Here is a 20,950-nt window from a genome sequence, read left to right as displayed (position 1 = left end):
CAAACGAGCCTTTAGAATTAGCTATTTGCTTAATTCCCATTTTCCTTCTCAGTCTACTGTGGTACTACACTGCTAGGAATGACATTTTAAGTATCTAAAACTCACAAATTCCATTTTAGGAGCAAGATGTTCCAAGTTCAACACTTCAGTGCCCAGCATTGCCACACTGGCACTTTGGTGTTGAACTGCCTTGAAAAAGTTCCCATTCATGACCGACCAGCAAACTTGAGTATGAATCAGGAGCCAGTAAGTCATTCCAGTGCTTCATACTGAAATATTTTTCCTCCCACATCACCCTTTTGGTAACTCATCCTCAGTTTTCACACCATTATCTGTATTTTTCACTATTCATAGTCCTATAGCAGGGCTCCTATGGTCCTACACAGCTGTACTGCTGCACGAGGAAGTTTCTGGTCCAAACCCAACACTTTTACCTTTGGATCTGTTGTCAGCAGCTTGAATGCTTGGTACACTTGTGCTTCTTTCACACCTCCACCAAGATCCAAGAAGTTGGCTGGTTTTCCACCATTCAGGGATATTATATCACATGTTGCCATGGCAAGTCCAGCTCCATTGACTGTAATTGTAAACATCAAGTGCTTATTTTTCCCACGAAAGTACATAAGATTTGTGAAAAGGCTTAAAATGTGTCAGCACAACCACATAACATGGCTCAAAATGCTACATATCTATTTCTAAATATGTCAGTACCTATTCATATTCAAGGACATCCCACACAACAAATAATTAAAAATCTGGTGCAAATCCACCAACACTTAGGTTTCTTTAGGACTTAGATGTGCGCCTTCCCCTAAGCATATATGAAGACTGGGATGGTAATTGGGGGAAATGCAAAACCTGCTGATTTTATTAAAAACAGAGACACAAAAACTTCTGGGAACAGTGATTGCATCACGAGACACGAAGGACAAATTGACTCCTTAAGCTCCCCTCCCAATACTCTGATAGCAGGAAATGATGCTTTGTATTACTGTAACATAGACAACTCAGTTTAGGGGACAGATCTCAGACTACCTTTTATTTTGCATTTGCACCAGTCTAGAAGCATTACCATGGGCAGGAACATCCTCTAAACTAGGAAAAGTAGATGAAAATTTTGTGTGCCCAGTAAGTTGCTCCTGCTGGACAAAGGCTCCCCACTCACTTGGAATTCAAGAGCAATATCAAATACTAAAAAAATTCCATAGTGTTGCCAATTGTTGCTTGGGTTTTGGAGTCTTTTGGTTGGTTTGGTTTTGTTTTGCTTTAAATTGAGATTAAAGTCTCACTGTGACTTACTGAATCAACTGCAACACATTGCTAGAATCTTCTAGATTTGTGATTAGAGTACATATCTGAGCAATGTAAATGCATTTTCTCACTAAGCTGAGAAAAAATGTCTAATTCAATTAGATTAATAATGAAATGTTGTACTGGCTAAAAGAATTTCTACAAAATAAAAATTGTGTAGAGTATAGCAGACTTTTTTACTTATCTCTTCTAAACAGCAGAGTAATTTCTGTTCTAAGGAACTTCAGGAAATAAAAAACTGTCATTTTCCTTTTAATAGTCAAGCAGATTCTTTAGCAGCTTTCCTTAAAGCGAAATGGAGTTCACTATTAAATTTTAAGTGGGAAAGTCATGTTTATACACACATACTTTTGCAGTGTCTTAAGTATCACAGTCTCATTTTTGAAAATTAACGATTGATTCTTGATGACTTTTCTTGTTTTAATTACTCGAAAGACCAATTGCATCAATTTAAAAATTCAGGCTTCTTCTTTAGCCTGACACCACTCATGTCTTGCCTGTCTGCTGTGGCCATCATCACAGTTACAACACAATTTTAGCTTCATTCCTGCAAGAACTTGGGGAAGGACAGAAAACCTCAGCCAAACAGACAGAAATACTGTCAAGGGTGGACTGAATGTCAGAATGTAAACAAAGTTTATACACTGAACAAATATGAATTTGTCTTCAAATGTCTTTTGGATGTATTTGCTCTTACCAAAGCAAGCAATGTTTCCATCCAGTCCTATGTATTTCAAATCATATTTGGCAGCTTCGTTCTCTATGGGCTCATTTTCAGACTTGTCATCCATGGCAAATATTTCTTTTTGTCTGAATTCTGCGTTGTCATCAAAGTTTATCTTGGCATCAAAGCAAACAACTACAGGAGAAAATAAAACAACATGCAGGCATTTAGAGATTACAGTTAGTCAGAGCTTCTGAAATATTATGGCTACTGCAGCAGGGAGGGGGAGAGGGTTGCTTTGGGAATGATGGTGCCTCAGCATATGATCAGCTGAAGTTCATGGAGTCCAGTAGCAAAGGGCAGGTTTCCCTTAAATTCTCTACTGAGAACACATTATTTCATTAAAGATCTCAAACAAGATGAAGCCAACATATGTTAAAAATGACCAAAAGACTACTTTTAAATCAAGAAAGTTTAAAAAGTAAATACAAAACTTCTCATCAATATCAACACCCACTATGGTTGTAAAAACAAATCAAGACTTAGCTAAACCTACTATATTAAGTAACAGATAAAAGTCTGGCTAGCAGCTGGAATATTCACATAAACACACCAGTAACAGAAATGCCTGTAGAGTGTTATTTGCCCATTTACTGACTCATTATTTCTATGGGTTTACATAAGCAAACACCTCATTAGATTAAAATGTTGTAAGACTATATATTTATCATGTTACTATTTAAATAATTTCACTTGCACTATACCCAAATAAAAATTACTCACTTAAGTATAATTGATTTGTTAAGGCAAACCAACCAGACTTAAGTGCCTTTAAATGCTGCATCCAATAGTTTTTCTATCTGCTGGGTTTTTATTCATATTGCCATTGAAACACGTAGATGGTACATGTGAACGTGTTCATAGCACTGTACACATCTGGAGGTCAATTACAATTAAAAAGATAATTTTAGTCTTTCAAAACGTTTACACAAATAGGAGAGTTGTGACTCTATGTCTTGATTTCTATTGGGTTTCTTGTTTTGTTTTTTTTCGATCTTGATGTGGTTTTGGTTTTTATTTTTTAATATCTGACTTGTAACTGATAGCAGATTAAATGAAAACAGTATCAAATTTCATTTCAGTGATTGCAGTTTCAGAAAACTGTTCATGAGTGTGTATAACAAATCTCTTGGAAGAGTCTAGATTTCACCTGGTCAACCATCATGTGGGAATGTGCCAAAAGCAGAAATATCTGCAGTTCATTATATGCTTCTACTGTACTAGAGCTGCTTCAATTTTATTTTTTTTAGCAATGAACTAAGACTATTTTTTTTCTTCAAGCTTTCAGTTCCTTAAATTGCAAAAACAACTGAAAGCTAGAGTACAACTGCAGTTTCAGAGCTCTGTTTAAACACGAACATCCTCGATGTCACATTAATAGAAACTCATTTCTACAGAACACTCATCTTTAACAAAGGCCATGCTGTACAAAGTAGCTGCAAAAACATGTATTAATATTTATCAAACCATTTTCACCATCAAAAGCACATTGTTACATGCATGATGGATTATACAAATGGATTTTTCTTCTAAACAAATATCAAAGAAAGCTCCAAAAGTTATATTCATGAAGTACTTGTGTTGTTATTGCTAGTGGTGTAGGATTTTTGTCATCTACAAATTCAACAGTTTACACTGAGAGCAAACAAAACAAAACAAAACAAAAATGGGCATAACGGGAATCTGACCCACTAATGTTGACAAAGAATTTGCTACAAAATTAAACAAAATACATAAACCAATGTATCTCCTAATGGAAATTCACACAAGTGAAAAATACAAAACACAGCAAGAAATAAATCCATCTTATCCATTACTTTGACAAGAATAATGGTCTTCATACAGAGACTTGTATTTTATCATTAGAAATAACTGCATTAAGCTACTCAAATGTTCTTCCATTTGTTTCATCTTTATTCTTCTTAAAGACATTTCAGATGGAGAAACTGCTAGCAAAAAAGAAATAAGCACAGGAAGACTCCTGTGCATGTCTGCTGGTAAGATGGCTTTCACAGCTTGAAACCCACTCTGTTTCTGCTCCTCAGCTTCCTGGATGCAAAACACATACGGAAAAACCTCAGAGAAAAGAGCATAAAAACTCCTACCATCCCTCAAATTAAGCCCTTCTCACTAAATATGCACAGTCACTCCAGAAAAGCCAACTTGGTAACTTATCCAAATGATAATTTCCATAGTGACACCTCATAGTGCTCCAGCAAGGATGCAAAGTTAGTACCACCATGGTTCCTTAAGGACCTTTAAGGACCATATTTGGTTTCCTCTCATTTCAAACTATCCTCTCCTTCACTTGCCCCTACTTGTCTCCTTCACTTGCCCCTACCAATTTCCCCTCTTGGTACCCACCAAATATGTCTTCAGCACCTCAGTCTGTAATTAAAGAAGAATTCATGCCTTTAAGCCATAAATATGTTCTTCTAGCTTGGTTTAACCTGAAAACAGTTTATTATGTAAAAAAAGACCTGCCGATACATTTGATCATTTCTGTCACTGTCTCTGAATTATTGTGATATACTTCAATATTCCTTTTTTTTTTTTTTTTAATATCACTTTACAGTAGGGTATTTAAATGTCCCAGAGCCTATTTTATAACAAAGAGCACCATCTTTTAAGATGCATTAATAAAGCTGGGTAGGGCAGGATTTGTTTTCCACCTTTTAGTGCTTTTCAGATTCTCTGGCAACTCTTTTGCAAGTGAAAGAGCGAGGTGGTAACTGTGATCCACCTGGATCAGCCCTATTCTACTTCAGTATACCACAGGCACACTGAAATAGTTCCTCCCCTCCTCACCCCTGTCCAAGTTAATTGGACAAAAAGGACAAATGGAAGGAAAGGTTTCAGCTGGAAGACCAACTACGAAGTGAAAGGTAATCCAGCTCCTCATTTTTACCCTGTCCCTCAGTGCTGTAGTCATGGTGAAATCCGACCAGTGACCCTTTCTCCTCCCAAAGGGTGTAGCCAAGTGTCAGTTCCAGCTGAAATTTGTCCTGTGCTCTGATCAGCTGCAGAGTCATGCACTTAAAATCTTAAATTACTCATATATACAGGAACATAAATGAACGAGTTTCTTCGCACACAATCTCAGTAATTCTAGCAGCATTAACACGACCTCCCCCCAAACAAAACCACTAAACAAAAAATACCCAAAACAAGACCAAGGAAACCTCAACTTTGTACAAGAGCAGAAGAGAAGGAAACGTTGCTGTTTCTCACCAAGTAGAACGTGTAGAAGCCAATACTTTCAGTATTTGGATGAAAGAACAAAAGGTATTGAAATATAAAATCTACCATGGGAATGTTTATGAATGTTGCTTAAATTACATTACAAAATGAAATTAATGCAAAGCTGCTGCTACATCCTTCTATGCAATTTAATTTATAGTTTGCATAAATAAAGAACTATAATGCATTCATTTGTTTCCTTCAATTTCTTACCTTGCCCTTCTGGAGTTTCACCAAAGGGATTCACTTCAACCTGAGTGGCATCAATTTTCAAGAAAAGATTATACAGCTTCTTAATTTGATCTGCTGCCTAAATTTGATCAAACGATTTACAATTACCACACAGAAAAATAAAAGTAAATGTTTTCAAGGTAAAGGTGAACCATTATAGATTATTTTTAATGCATTAAATTGCAAACTAGCTTTAGATAATTACTGCTTTTATTTCTGTTTTCTTAACCATATTCATAGTCTCTTAAATAGGTATAATGTAGCATTATGATACTGCATAACACTTAGTAAATGTGCATTTAAAGACTACATGAACTGGAGACTTTCTACAAAATAAACATTACAATTACTATGACAAGTTTAATTTGGAAAGTGACTGTTGGGCGCTAACAAAATGATGTATTCTCCAGTATGCTGAGATCTGAGTTGAATTCACATTAATCAGTCTACATTCAGAAACCACAAAGCAGTATGTGCCCATTAGTGACTTAGGGAAAAAAAAAACCTATTTCTCCTTCCTACATCAATCTGCAATGTTTTCTTGAAGAACTTATATCCAAAGCATGCTTGTTTACTCATTGCTTGTCTCCTATCCTCCCTCACCATCTATCTCAGTGCCCAGTTGTGTGGCCAAAACTGACAACCAACTGCCAAATCTTTTGTTCTTATAACATTCTTCCACTAATAGAACAACTTGAAAACAGTAACATAAAAAACCCCCTTTGGTTCATTACACACTGACAACCTATTAGCTGAAATAAGTTTTCAGATGAAGTGCACTAATAAAGAAGCACTCAAATTTGTCCCCTCATTACTGATCAGCTAACTGAAGTACACAATCCAAAAATTTGGAACCTCTCCTAATAAGTGAATTAGAATAAAAAACCCAGAAGTCAGCTTTCTCCTACAATGTCAGTCACATGAAAGAAAAAATTACAACTGGAAAGACTCAAAACCAGACCCAGTTTTGCCCAGAGGGGTTGTGGACTCCCTATCCCTGGAAGTGTTGAAGGCCAGACTGGATGAGGCTTTGCGCAACATGGTCTAGTGGAAGGTGTCCCTGCCCATGGCAGGAGGGTTGGAAGAAAATGATCTTTAAGGTCTCTTCCAACCCAAACCATTCTGTGATTCTATGATATCTTTAAAGAGTTACAGTTGGGAAGCAGCATATAAATTGCTCAGGAAGCCTTCCCTGCTCAAAATTTACCAGTTGAAGCATTCTCAGTGGTTTTGACTTTAAACAAATTATCAGTTATAAATCTGCAGCAGTTTCCTTGGCACAAACACTGGGGTGGACACACTGCCCCAACACCACAGGGGTGAGGCTGTGTCAGCAGTGATGCTGGGGAGGAAGCTCCACCCTGCAACCCCCACTGACTCCAGGAAACCTGAAAAGCTCTTATTGCCACAGGAATCTGTTCTATTTGTACCAGACCACCAAAATCACTTTTTTTATTAAAGGCTGCTCCATCTTTCAGCACCTCTCTGAATCAGGCAGCTTAATGTCAACACTTCTCTTTCTCAAGGTCTACAAGTGCTGAGCCTCTTCAAGGCAAAGCATAAAATCCCAACTTAGAACTAGTGAATACATAAGTAAATACTAGGATTTGTCTGAATAAAAGCTGTGTCCCTATGCCTCAGTAAATTCCTTTGAGTTGGCAGCATAAAGAAAGAAATGCATTCCTGCAGCATTATTTAAATGTGTTATTTAAAAGTCCATATATTGCTGTTAATTATTAAGTACCAGAACTCTTCAAGGGGTGAAAGGTTCTACATAATCATTCTTCCTCATTAGATATACAGCTAAATCTTCAAATGTGTGTTAATCAACCTAATGATTATGCATTTGTTAATTGCATGTTGGGATAGAAAATAATTAAAACTGCTGAATTAAAAATAAAGGAGTTCTAAAAAAATGAGAGTTTGATACTACAGAAACAAAAACATGCCAAAGCAGATTAAGCGAGCTCTCTTCTCTGCAAAATGCTTCATAGAGGCAAAAATATATATTCAATATATTTATGTAGAAAAGAGATACTGAAAAGACAACAAGCTGGCAGCCTTTTGGTTTTGAGTGGAAGGTTAAAAAAAATAAATCTAAAAGGCTTCAGTTACACAGCCAGATACACTTTTACTTCTCTCTATAAAGGGCCAATTTTCAAAAAAAGCTCTACCCATGTCATTCCCTGAGCTCCAGTGGAATTCCAATGAAAGCAAAAGAATCCCACGTGGTCTAACAGCCTGTTGTCATTGATTGCTTCAAAGACTAGGGACTCTCACTTCAAAACAATAAGGACCTTATTTAAACTGCTAATGCCTGATTATAACTATATAGGTGCAGTTTAGCATTTCAAATGTCAAAATGATCCTGATTTAATGGACAATTGGCCTTTTGTGCCTATTGGAAAGCATTTAACATATAGCTGGGCTAAAAAGTCTTCAGTCTAAACCAAGGGAGTAGAGCCAAGTTACCTGCTGTTGCAAAGGTCCTTGGAATCCCAAATTTTTTGCCATCTGCAAAGCCTGACGATCCTTTATGCCTTCAAAAATATCTATTTCCTCCTGCAACAATAACATGCATAAATATAACTAAATATTCAATCTGAATGGAGATTTAAAACTTCAAAAGGAAAACACTTAGTATACATTTGCAAATTAGTAATTAAAGCCTGGCTGTTTGCCAAGGCTCCCTGAGACTGAGGCTGTGGCAGCTGCCTATAGGGGATGTTATAATTACCACACCGACTATGAAACGGTCCTTCCAAAAAAATATATAATTCTTCAGGGTGGCACACTGACAAGACAATGTGACACAGGTTTTCACTTTTAATTACTGTACAGATGGCGTTGACGAATATTTAGTCTGTTAATTTTTATGACATATTCTGGAATATTTTCAAGGCAATGAGTGTCACTGCCCAGTAATACTGTGAAGTTTATATAATTTTAAAATGCACATTAAATATTTTTACAATTTTTTGAATAATTACACTTGATTGTATCAATTATTTTCTCAGCTGAATAGCTTGTCTATTCATTATCTTGCCACAGTAACATAAAAAATACTTAAATGTAGTCATCGTTAAAAAAGTAATTACAACAGTTGTATTTCAGATGCAAAAGTCTTGCAGGTACAAAGAAATAATTAACAACTCTGTCAATTAGATAAAAACAGCCACAGAAGCAATAACTATATTGGCACCAACCTACTTGTGAAAAAACTGTGTACCTTCCTGACAGCAAAACTCACTCATAAAACATTTCAGACATAAAGTTTAGCATATGACATAACCAGATTTAAGTTCTTTTTCTAATTGAGTTGGAGACACAAACACTAATAAAATCAGATGTTAAACATGCTTCATCTACTAGATAACAAGTTTGATCCTGTATTCGATGAAACACAATTTTTATGGTTTTCACTGTCTTCTTTCCATACACGGAAGAATTAAAAATGGAAAGAGAAAGAGGGAAAAATATTCTTTAGGATAACTGACATGGAAAATTTTTAGTGTAAAACATCATTTCGATACCTTAAAGATAAGTTCTGGACTAGTTACTGCAACTTCTTCTATGTCCACACCACCCTGGGGACTGCCAACCATGACAGGTCCATTGCAGGCTCTGTCCATCAGAATTGCAAAGTATGTTTCCCTGGAAATATCCAGTGCTTCTGCAACCATCACCTAAAAGTGAATACAGGGAAGAAAAGAAAACATCAACACTTCTGATGGGTCCTTCTGCATTGCCTTAAAATGTAGCAGTTTGACACTTGCTATCCTGAAAAGAAACATTTGTTTCATGGCTTTTACAAGGTATTACAACCCAGCCACCTTTTTTCCCAAGAAATTCTCTCTCCCTAAATAAGACACTCCCCTGGTGCTGCTGTTCTCACTGGGGCATGCAGCAAGCAGTGTAAATGTAATTGTTGGGGTTTTTCCAAGAAAAGAATCAGAGCTGCTACCGAGCCCATAAGGCAGACATATTAAATTATTACATTACTCTATATAGAGTATGCCAACATCTGAAAGGCCTCAAGAAAAACTTGCCTCACAAGGGACTCAGTTTGCAAATCACATGGATGTAAGGGTGGGCACATTGGCCTTCAGCTGCACCTCACCAGTAGCACTGTTCCTCACCAGTAAATCCTCAGGCTTAAGTTCTCTCCCTCATTCTGACAGAAGACCACCCAACCCTTAAAATCCTGAATTCTTGCCCTAAGTATTTCCTAAGAAAATGGGTTTACATATAACTCTGCCATCCAGCTTTTTACTTTCAACTTAGAGAGTCAAGCGGATGTGTGTCCTTCAGATGTTGGCATAGTCTAGAAACATAGAAATTTGTTTTTCCAAAATGCTACTAGTTTCTATTTATTATAGATAAGCTACAGAGCCCTTTTGTACCAGTATCTGACAGATACCTCAGCATACAACAAAACAGATGATTCAAATCCTACATGTGTGGAATCTACAAGTACTCACATTAAAATTGGGGGAAATTGGCCCATATAAAGTCTTTGCTAAAACTTTTTCACTCCTCACAAAAAAATGACAAAGTCCTTGCCATGTTAGTACTGCAATAACTGTAACTTCCTCTTCATCTGAACTGTCAGCTTTTTCAATAGTTTAACAATAGCCAATGAAGCAATTTCAGAGATTAAGTAGTTATACACCTGGCCAAGGACTCACAAAATATGTTTTGATATAAGAATACTAAATTCCCCCAGTTATTCTTCATTTTAAGAAAAAATCTGCATATGACCATTATTAATTCTTTCTTGTGATCATGACAGGTGCCATAATCTCAGGGGCAAAAACTGCAGTTCTGCTCCACACTACATTTTTGCTTTTCAACCTGGAAGTGAATCAGCCACCTCTGCTTTAATCAGCATTACAGCTTCTTCTGATGATCATCAACTATATTCTTCCTTAACAGAGCTACCATTTCCCATCTTTCAAGGGAACTGGTAGAAATTATGAAAATCACTTCCCCAATATTAATATAATTAGGAAGGATTAAGTGGCAACATCTTTCTAACACAGTCTGTTTATGAAGTGACAGTTTTGAACAACGACTGAGGACAAAGATCCTCACTGAATGAAACATCAGGTGAAATTCATTCGAACAGTCAGCAGATCTGAGACCTGCAGCCTTAAAACTCTGCCTGCCCGGCAAGAGGTGTTCCATCAAATGAGTATTCCTGGGGTTTTCATAGTTCAAGGGCTATAAACAAGAAAGATGCACTATACTTTCACCCAAGTCGTTTCTTTGACATTCTATTCCAGTGCACATAAGAAGGAATGTACTTACCTTCTGCCAGGCTGTGTGTTATTGGAGAACAGGGGGCAAAAAAAGTAAGAGACAAGGAATTAAATAAAGCCCTCTGTGCTCAGAATGGAAGGAAAGATGAAATTTCTTTATGGTTTTTTGACTTGGAAGAAACTTACTTTATAGTAATTTTGTTTCCTTCTACTTTTACCTCACTTTATTCATACAACAGAGGGGGATGTAAAGGAATAGTTCAAATAAGCGACTGTTCAAAATGAAACTAAAGAAAACTAGGGTGAAGGAGAGAACTAAAAATGCAGAAAACTACTGTTCTACTTAAAAGTATCTGCCTATTTTAGATTACTACAGAAGGATGCTAAAAGCCAACTTCAGAGACACAGCTTGGCTACTTGCCAAGATTCGTCAAATTAACAAACAAAGACAGTGAAAGCATCCTTGATTTGCTACTGTTTTTACCTGCATCCATGTTTTCACCTTCTGACATATCCTGCATCAATGTATCTGAAAAATGTGAGTGAGTTGCTTTAGACATAGGTCAAATAAAACCAAGCGTCCTCCTGGGTCTTGTTGGAGTAGCTCAGTTTCCACAGAGCTCAGGGTCAGGGCCAGGCTTAGGATGGAAGTGCACTCAACGAGTCTTGAGGAATACATTTGCAGGCACAGCAGGTGGGACTTACATTATTAAATCAGGTATCTTAAACTGCTACTTCCAACTGGAGTGATTGTCCTCACTGTTGCTAATTAACCACATCAACGTCGTCAGATACTTCTCTGTCTTAATTCACAAAACTATTGAGAATCTAATTTGTAGTAGGCAACCTCAGAGCAAAAGTTGTCAGACTGTACAATACCTCTCATTTCTCCCAACAAAAAAAAACTTTCCTTCACCATCCTCCCTGTTTGCTGCAGAGCAAAGTCAGGGAATTCAGCATTCAAGGTCTTTAAATATTATTGAAGTCTACCCATCATTCACACAACAAAACTAATGCAAACACATCAATGAACAGTTAAGAAAAATGAAATTGAATCTACAGATTGTTGACTCTTTGTCTGTTTTGCTTTTGATAAAGAATATGAAGCATCATTATCTGTTTGCCACATCACGTTTATATTTAAAATGTCTTGGGGAAAAAATCAGCTTTCATTAAAACTTCCCGACAACTTCCAGCTTTGCTTCTCAATAACACATCATTACCTAAAAGTTTAAGTCACACATCTAATTTCATAAGGGTAACTGTAATGGCTTTTTTAACGCAGAATCAAATATGCAAAACGTTCATTCTGTTATTGCTTGGAGAGAAAACACAGGTAGCGAATTCTCAGGTTGTCATGATAAGAGAAGACTGCCTTCTCAGATAACCACGCTCTCCAAATTCCAAGCTGCCATAAGAGGATTTTATGTAAACTCACAAAACAGCTTCCAAGTTATGAGGGATCTGAGGAGACTGCTGTTTATTTGAGAAACATCAATCCGAAGAGGCACAAACACACTTTAAATTCTGTAGCAGGTGTACAAATTGAGAAAGAAAGCTGAAAATGCCATTTTCTGCTCCATAATTATTCTAATTGTAGAAAATTTCTATCTTTTATTCCTTCCTTACAAATACATGTAAAAGGTACGTGACTTCCATTCCCTCACTTGACACTAGCTCGTTGATTGCCTCACACAAAGTGACATAATAACTATTTTCCTTCTGAAAAACCCTTATTACCTAATTTTTTTAAAACATACAAGTGTTTTAAAATACTCACACTTTCCAGAACACCAAAAAGTCTAAACTCCACAAAACCTAAAAACATGCTTTTACTTTCCACTTTGAACAGCAATTTTCTTTAAGTACATGTACACACAAACTCTTACACACACACATAGAAAGCACATGCCTTGAAATAGAACAAAAATGCCAGTTATTACTTCTCAACTTCCCCCCTGCTCTTAGCAAGCTCAAAGAGTCTGCCTGGCATTTTCTGTGCACTAAGTTCCCACTGCATTAAACAATATCTTATACATAGCTAAAGTTATATTTTTAATCACATTACTGTAGTTTCTCCCTTGATTAAAATTTCAGCATTTGACATTGTAGTCCTGATGCTACAAACCTGAATGCCTCAACCCCTTTAACCACCTTGAAGATCCCTAAACTAACTTTGTGAAAGATAAATGCTTTTAAAAGACACAATTTTGCTCAGAAATAGCTTTTGATGAGCTAGGTGCATAATTTGAAACACACTTTCTTAGCTATCTAATAGGCATAATAGAGGGCAAACTGCTACATAGTGAATTAATTTAAAGCAGGATATATGCCCTTACCATATATTACCAAGAATCAAGATCTCAACATCAGAAATATAAAACATGCTATTTAAAAGTCAATATGCTTTTGAAAGCCAACTCTACAATCAGAATGAAAGTCTATGTCAGTAGATGATCAGCTTCCCCCAGTGAAAAGCATCACACTGGGTTATCATGGATCAATATTAAAATACTTACAAGCTGTGTCCTGAAAGGACAGGAAGGAAAACACACACAGTCTATCAAGGCTATACCCAATCCTGAACCACCAAAATAAATTCAGCAGTGCCAACTTCACCATCAACTTCACCTATGCCCCAGCTGCTTCCTGTTGGCCATTGTTTATTCATACAAACAATATGTGGATGGGGAGGAAAGGAATCACAGGTTAAATCTTCTATAGCTACTCTACACAAGTCATCTTAATATAAATCCTTTGAATAATCCATGTAAAAAAACCCCAACACTCACACCCTTCTTTCATTTCTATCCATTTTAAAGAAAATCAGAAGTTTCTTTTTCAGAACGGAATCTATAACTGATGCTTGCACTCTTGACAAAAGAGTAGAATTTCTATATTGATGCATTCAAGGTAGGTCAACTGGGAAAAAGAATAAAACCTAAGAATTTAGAAAAGAAAGCTGGTTTTGCAATACTAATTTTTCCAAGCAAGGTTTCTAAATACGGGAAAGGGATATCCCTTCTTACACCCTTAGTATTATCAGGATATCCAACAGACATGTCTTAATGGTAATACTGTTCCTCCTTTTGAATACATAGTATTTCTTTTCAACAGCAACTATGAGGAGTGCTAGTAGTCTGCTCTCTGTGCTCCCCAAGAGAAGAACTGCCTGAACACCTTCCTCCAGCCCTCATTAGACAGGATCTTTCCAGACAGGTGCTCCCCTTCTATGCTAATACACCAAGCTGTTCACGGGATATGAAATGTGAACTGCAGTTCCTTTCAGTTCATGCCAAAGTATTTTCTGGCATCAGATATACAGACCTATATGAGGATTCCTGCTCAGTAAAACAAAGCAAGAGACAGAAACACATAGAGCAGAAAGGCAATTGCTAGGATTTCCTGACTGATGGAATTTAAATAAAGTGAAGGAGAATCTTACTGAAGGGCTATCTGGGCTTCTCTTATTTAGGCCAATACAGAGCAATTCATTTATGCTGAAGTGAACTTTGGCACCTTGCAGTAGGCACCATCATAGGAAGATGAACTCCCACACATTAGCTGAACCATTACTGTGAGCACATTTTACTCTGTATCTGCAACAAGTAGGAAGAATGTCCTGCTAGACACCTTTTAAAAATTGAGATCTCTCTCATGCAAACCCTTCAGTACTTAAAGGGGGCTTGCAAGAAAGATGGGGACAAACTTTTTAGTAGGGCCTGCTGCAATAGGTCCAGATGGTTTTAAACTAGAAGAAGGTAGATTTTTTTACAATGCAGGTGGTGAGGCCCTGGCACAGGCTGCCCAGAGAAGTGGTAGATGCTCCATCCCTGGAAACGTTCAAGGCCAGGTTGGATGGGGCTCTGAGCAACCTGATCTAGTTGAAGATGCCCCTTCTCGCGGCAGGGGGGTTGGACAAGATGAACTTTAAAGATCTCTTCCAACCCAAACCACTCTGTTATTCTGTGAAGGTCATCTATCACTTTACTAACAGTTGCCCAGAGCTGAGGGTGCATGAAATACACATAATATTATTACTAGAGGTAATCATGGATATATTACTTCTGTAAGCAGAAGGTCAGTAAGCATGTACAGTTAATTCTAAGTGCAGTTATTTTAGCATTTAGTATGTTTTTGATGAAGGATGAGCCTATGACAAGGGATTCCCTTCAACATAGGCAGCAGAAATTAATATATTTTTCCACCACTAGGTATGCCAAAATTGATAAACAAAATACAGACACACAGAGAAAGAAAAAGTAACATTTTCTTTTTTTTCATCAATTAGATGTAATAAATGAGGAATTGGAGAAGAAACAAAAAAAAAACCAAAACCAAAACCCTACATCATACTCCCCAACTTATTAATGCAAAATTACACCTGAACACAGTTTTCAACTTTCAAGAAGCCAAAATCTTACCTTTTTAACTGTCACACCATCCTTTGGAGTTTGTTTTGTTGACAGATTGTACCCAATCATCTGTTTAGCCAGCTGCTCAACAGTCTTAGGGCTACAAACAAAGGAAAAACGTTAGTTTATTGAAAGATACTAAAAGAAACAGTCCACAGTTATTGTAAACAGTTTAAATATTATAGAAAAAGCAACTTATTTATGCTTTTTCAATTTTAAAGACTTACTCCTTAGTTAGATGAACTCCTCCTCTCAATCCACTATTGAAAATACCTTTTCCTCTCCCTCCAGCCAGAATCTGTGCCTTCAGAACAATTTCCTTTGCCTCTGTAAAAGAAAAGCACATTTCTGTTCTATGGTGTGCCATTTATCGAGCTTATTAACCCAAGTTTAAAAAGCACTTCCAGGTTGGACTATTTTAAAACAACAAGAAGTTGTTCATAAATAGCAAGCGATAAATCAAGTGTCAATTCAGCATTTTTATAAAGCAACCTTGCAAAAAAAGAATTGCTCGAGGAAGTTAAGGAATGAATATACACTGCTTATTAAATGGATAAATGTGCCATTCTATGGATCAGAACCATGCTGTTAATGCTACATGGCCTGACAACAAACCATAACCTGCACAGTTCGATGGATTATATTCTGGCATGGTTTCTAAAACAGGAATCAGATCATATTTTGTCCTGAATACACAACAAATGAATGCTCATCAAGGAAAAGAAATTTCATTCCTCGCTCTAAACACATGGAAATGTATGGATGTGGTCCTAAGAGAAGAAATTCCCATCTCTCCAAAGGGCAGGTAAGTGGAGAGCAAGGGCAGGAGCTGTGAAGACACTTCATCTGTTCCTGAGGCATCACTTGAGTCTTTGGCAATTTGAGTATAACAGTAGCTTAGTAACGAGAAAGTGAAGCAAGAACACAGTGACAAAAGCAATTGCACCATGTCCTACATTGCACACAGAAGCAATCCTGACATCCTTACAGAGTAAAACAAGGGGAAAAAAGGGACAAGAAAACAAACAACCAAACAAAACCGTCACTCATGGTCTCTGCAGCTCCACGGATCACAGCAGCTTCCTGAACCGTGAACACCTGCCAGGTGCCTGGAAGATGTTTATTAACACCCAGTACTGTCACTTGGCACATTTATCATAATACTGCCAGGTTCTCTGCAAAGTCCGAGATCCTGATATTAACATATCATTAAGTGTGCCTAGAAAAGGCCAACATTGTTATCCTCTCCTGGAGTCTGTGGAAATCTCTGATTTCAGCGATGTTTAGATTAGGTCACACCTTGAATCATAATATTATATCTAAGTATGAAGAAAACATGAGAATTTGTTGTTAATTTGACAAATTTACTGTTTCATTGGCACAGAGGATAAAGATACTTCCATTAAAACAAACAGGCTTTCCAGGCTGTAAGGACATTTTACAGATTATTAAATATAAGTTGAGAGGTGCAGCAATTTTTGGTGGAGCCCAGCTCTGACACAGCATCATTTCAAAGTTCCTGTATAATAAATTTCAGCAACTAGGAAAACAGTTGGATATTAGGATAGAATAAATATTATCAAACAAATAGTCTATTATTTCCTGCATTAAGACAGGAATGATTTTTTTACATAGGTATTGTACTTTAACACATTTATTATTATTATTATTATCACCATCATTATTAACAACAATTACTGTTCTAAAAGGTGCCTGATTTCCAGGCTTCTCAAGACTAAAATCCTTCCACATGTTTATCCAATTCAATAGCATTTGACATATATCACTGTGAACCTTAAAAGCATTCTCCTTGAAAGTACTTCATGTATTCCAATATATTCATGTTCTGGGCTCCCTATTACTCATGCCACAGCAGGGCAGATAAAAAGGAAATTTAAATGCAACAAAAAGTTTTATATCAAGTGTTTCCGATGCACACGAATTATTAAGATGAATTAAAACTATAAATCACTTTCCAACCTGCAGAAGCAAACTCTAGAATCAAAATAGCTGCTGTGATAAAAAAATCTCATGAAGTATTCTTAATAGATGCTGCAAGCATTTAATTAGATCAGTTTTAGCTGCCAACCACCCCGACAATGCGAGCTTTGATTGTCAGTGATAGGTGGTATCAGTTCTGGGAGTGATCATCATCCTCATTCCCAATCAACATGTTCTATGAGCACCGATTATCTCCACTGAAATCCAACAAATGAAGTCAGAGAAAGGAATTAATGTGTACATCTTTGTAATCCACTAGAGGACTATCAAGGCAATACAATAACTTCAGGAAAAGAACTCTCAAAGCTATAAACAAACGGCTTAGAAAGTGAGTATAACCATGTAAAGATTAGACCTGAAGAACTAATCAATGCAGCAGCTCAGCAGAGCAAGTACAGCAGGTTCTTTGTGCCTTGTGGGAAACCAACAGGAAGCAATTTAATTCCATAATTATTTGCCCAAACTCTGTAAAATGAAGTAAAGCAGCCAGGTCTTATTTTACGGTAACTAGGCTTGATCATTCAGTACTTACCAAGCTGATTCACTACTGAAAGTCACCATCTTATTTAAAGAGTTGATTTCTAGAAATGCTCAGACCAAGTTTTTGTGTTAGATCCTGCCTGAATTCCCAAATTAAGTTAGAAAGACCATCCCAAAAGAAAAATGTGAGTTTAACTGGAATATCTGAAGTAATTCACCTTCACTTTTAGATTTAATATAAATAAGTAAATAAAAAATAATCTAAAAAACTATCCCCAAATTCAGTATGAAACCCATCAAAACCAGAGGTGTGTAACTAATTTCCATTAACATCCTTCCAAACTGTTGTAGTAACATCGCAAAAATGTTTGAGCAGGGCTGTGTAGTTACAAATACAGGATTTGAAGAGAACCAAGCACAAGCAACACTTCTTTACACGACCATAAAATACAGTGCAATGTTTTCAACAGCTTTTGGTCACTGAGGCTTCAACTACTTCTGTGCATGTCCACTGACTGACCAGCCTTGTGTAAATTAAAAAACAAAACTCCAAAATAATAAACCAGCCTGTTTCTTAAGTGTGCATATACTTTTTTTGTCATCACTGATTTAAAATTTTCTTTATCATTAAAAACAATACAAAAACCCAACTGCTTTTAAGTGTCACTAATTTAGCAGCAAGTAGCCACAAACTGCTCCACGCAGATTAATGACACATTGCTGCTAACAGCATGTGTTCTTAACTAATTATAACTTCAATATATTAATATCTCAGACTGAACAGTTTATTCAGTTCAACAGTTTACTATACTGACTCTTGTCTTTGTCTGTTTTACATTATTCTACAGAAAAAGAGAGATGTGCGGGTGTGGTGCTCAGGGACATGGTTTAGTGCTGGACCTGGCACTGTGAGGTTAATGGCTGGACTCAATGATCTTAGAGATCTTTTCCAAGCAAAGTGAATCTATGATATGATGATTTCTAAAGAGTGTTTTAAAAAAAAAAATGGAAGAAAAATACAGTGGTCCCTAACTCAGATGCCAATAAATTAGCAAGACCTTTACGCCTCAGAGGAATCCTCAGAATTTAAAATTTCACACTTTATCTGGCTCTACATTCCTAAAAAAATTTAATCCAACCACATAGGAAAAAAAGCCTTCAGTACTTTTTTTCTGTAACAAATTCAGAAGTTTCAAGAGGACAGAATAGAACATTGAGGGACAAGAAGCCTCTACAGTGCATCCAACAAGACCTCTCCTTCCCTCAGCCAGTGCTGCGAATACAAACGGCAGCGATACTCCTTGCAATTGGAATAAGCTCAGTGCTATAATGAAAGCCTATTTAAAATCAATAAAATCAGTCCTGCTTTTGGGAGCTATGATTACTTTGGTCCACTGGTACTGCTTGCAGCAAAAATGAACAGCTTGTTCTCAGCCCACTGCTGAGTATATTTAACTACTGAATTCTTGATCGTGAAACAATATAGTGAGAAGCAGAGTTCTGCCAGTTATATGCTATGCTAATTTATTACCTGTGAACAACTTTCCATTATTATTGATACGACTGTGTGACTGCAAATTAGGCGTGTTAACAATTACATTAAAATGTGCTGTAGCTTATCAAAAATAAACTGCTGTAAAGAACAGACCATGTACGACTGCACAGCAATAGGTCTCATGCTTGCCTGTTTATGAACAAAAGGTTTTCTACCAGAGAGAGCTCAGGACTACTTTGACAAGGCATCCCACACCACAGAATTAGAGCTTGGGACAAAGGGAGGAGGTCTCACACGAATTCCTAATCACATTTCTGTCTCACCATGAGACTTTCAGCAGTTCGGCTTCTCTGTCTGCAGGGGCTCTGTGTAAATTAATTAGTGTCTGCACCTTCTTTAAAAATGCAGAAACTGTTTCAGTATTACATTAGTGTATTTTTTACCCCAGTGTAAGGCAACTGAGCACAGAAGGGCTGACTCCAAACTCTGGCAGCAGCAGCAAAGTGTCCCTGGAAAATGCCCTGATTTCTCAAGATAAGAGTAACCCACTGTCATGGGAGTAGCACAATGAAGACAAACTGAGGACATGTCAAATCAAGGTTTTACAGAAGCTCTATCTCCTTACTGACCCAAACACTGAGTTTATAAACACACAAGAGCTGTTTCCACGAAGGCAGCTGGAGTTAACCAGACTCCTCCATCCCTCAGGACGCACAGAGGACCCCAGTCCACAGTGGTCAGGCAAATGGTCGCTTGTTTTTAAGAACTTTGCTGGTCACCCTTCTTTAGGTAAAGTCATTCAGTTGTGCTTGACAAGCAGAACTCTTGGAGTGCTTCCCCCTTCCCAAATCCTGAAAGAGCTGAATGAGGCACATGAATTTGCAACCAGCTCCAAACTCTCCACCTCTACAAAGAGGCAGAGGCCAACCTGAAGATGAATTTACCTGGTAAGAATATTCTGAGGGACACAAATCACTGTTTTGTTTCGACATGTACAACCTCAAGCTTTGCTTTGGCCAGCCAAGCTTTAGTCCACATCTAATTCATGGTTATCTAGAATACTACTCCATGAAGAACTGGCTGGGACTCTCACTGGATGACCAATTCCATCTCTATATATGCTGAACACTGATTTCTTAAAACACAACAGTAAATTCAGTGCTTCCTTTCCCAAAGCAAGGGGCTTTCCCCCATTCTGCTTAATAATTTTGCTTTCACAACATGAAAGGGCTGAGAACAGGGCAGACATTTTCTGACAGCAATTATACTTTATTTTGGACAGCACAAGAACTATGAAGATATCAACAAATCCCAGAACACCTACATGCTGTTCCTACTTCAGTTTCCTCATCACTGTTGATATAAATCCACCAATGTTCAAGTGTCCTGTAAGGGTTCTAGATAACCTCTCCCCAACTGCACCTCTGCAGTTCAGAGCCTTTCTTCCAAAACAAAGGGTTCCTCTTACAAGTCCTAAAAGGGTCCACTTTGGGTTGGTTTGGGGTTTTATTACCTACCTCTAGTTGATCTAACAGTAAGGAAACCTACTTTTTGGGGTTTCATCTGTCCTGCTCTATTACTATTGCTTGCTTCTTTCTTGCTTTAATGCCACCCCTACCATCTGAGTTCCCAGTTTCCCTTTGGGAAAGACTGGCTATAATTAATTTTCCAAATTTCAGCCACCCTGTTCCACTGCTCAGGCAAGATCCTGTCAAGTGCTTATTACTTCTTAACAATAGTCCTGTCCAGAGGCACTTTGGGACAGTTACTTCAGTAAGGAAAGAAGGGAGAA

The 20,950-nt window shown here is 37.2% G+C and overlaps 1 protein-coding gene across 2 annotated transcripts in view; it reads right to left on the bottom strand.

Annotated features, from left to right (window-relative positions):
* The window catches only part of SUCLG2 (succinate-CoA ligase GDP-forming subunit beta), a 116,404-nt gene that overhangs the window by 46,964 nt on the left and 48,490 nt on the right, over positions 1-20,950 (bottom strand). For both annotated transcript variants that reach the window (XM_051788819.1, XM_051788820.1), the window contains 7 exons: positions 15,410-15,509; positions 15,192-15,282; positions 9,040-9,192; positions 7,979-8,068; positions 5,489-5,585; positions 2,009-2,170; positions 435-577 (listed from right to left, as the gene is read on the bottom strand). In XM_051788819.1, coding sequence (XP_051644779.1) covers positions 435-577; positions 2,009-2,170; positions 5,489-5,585; positions 7,979-8,068; positions 9,040-9,192; positions 15,192-15,282; positions 15,410-15,509 — 836 coding nt within the window. The remainder of the gene's footprint in view (positions 1-434; positions 578-2,008; positions 2,171-5,488; positions 5,586-7,978; positions 8,069-9,039; positions 9,193-15,191; positions 15,283-15,409; positions 15,510-20,950) is intronic.

Source organism: Manacus candei, unplaced genomic scaffold, assembly GCF_025592945.1.
Source record: "Manacus candei isolate 608988 ecotype Guabito, Panama unplaced genomic scaffold, ASM2559294v1 h1tg000025l, whole genome shotgun sequence".
Classification (NCBI taxonomy): Eukaryota; Metazoa; Chordata; class Aves; order Passeriformes; family Pipridae; genus Manacus; species Manacus candei.
Note: the sequence above shows the minus strand (reverse complement) of the source record. Positions and strands in the feature narration are given on the sequence as shown.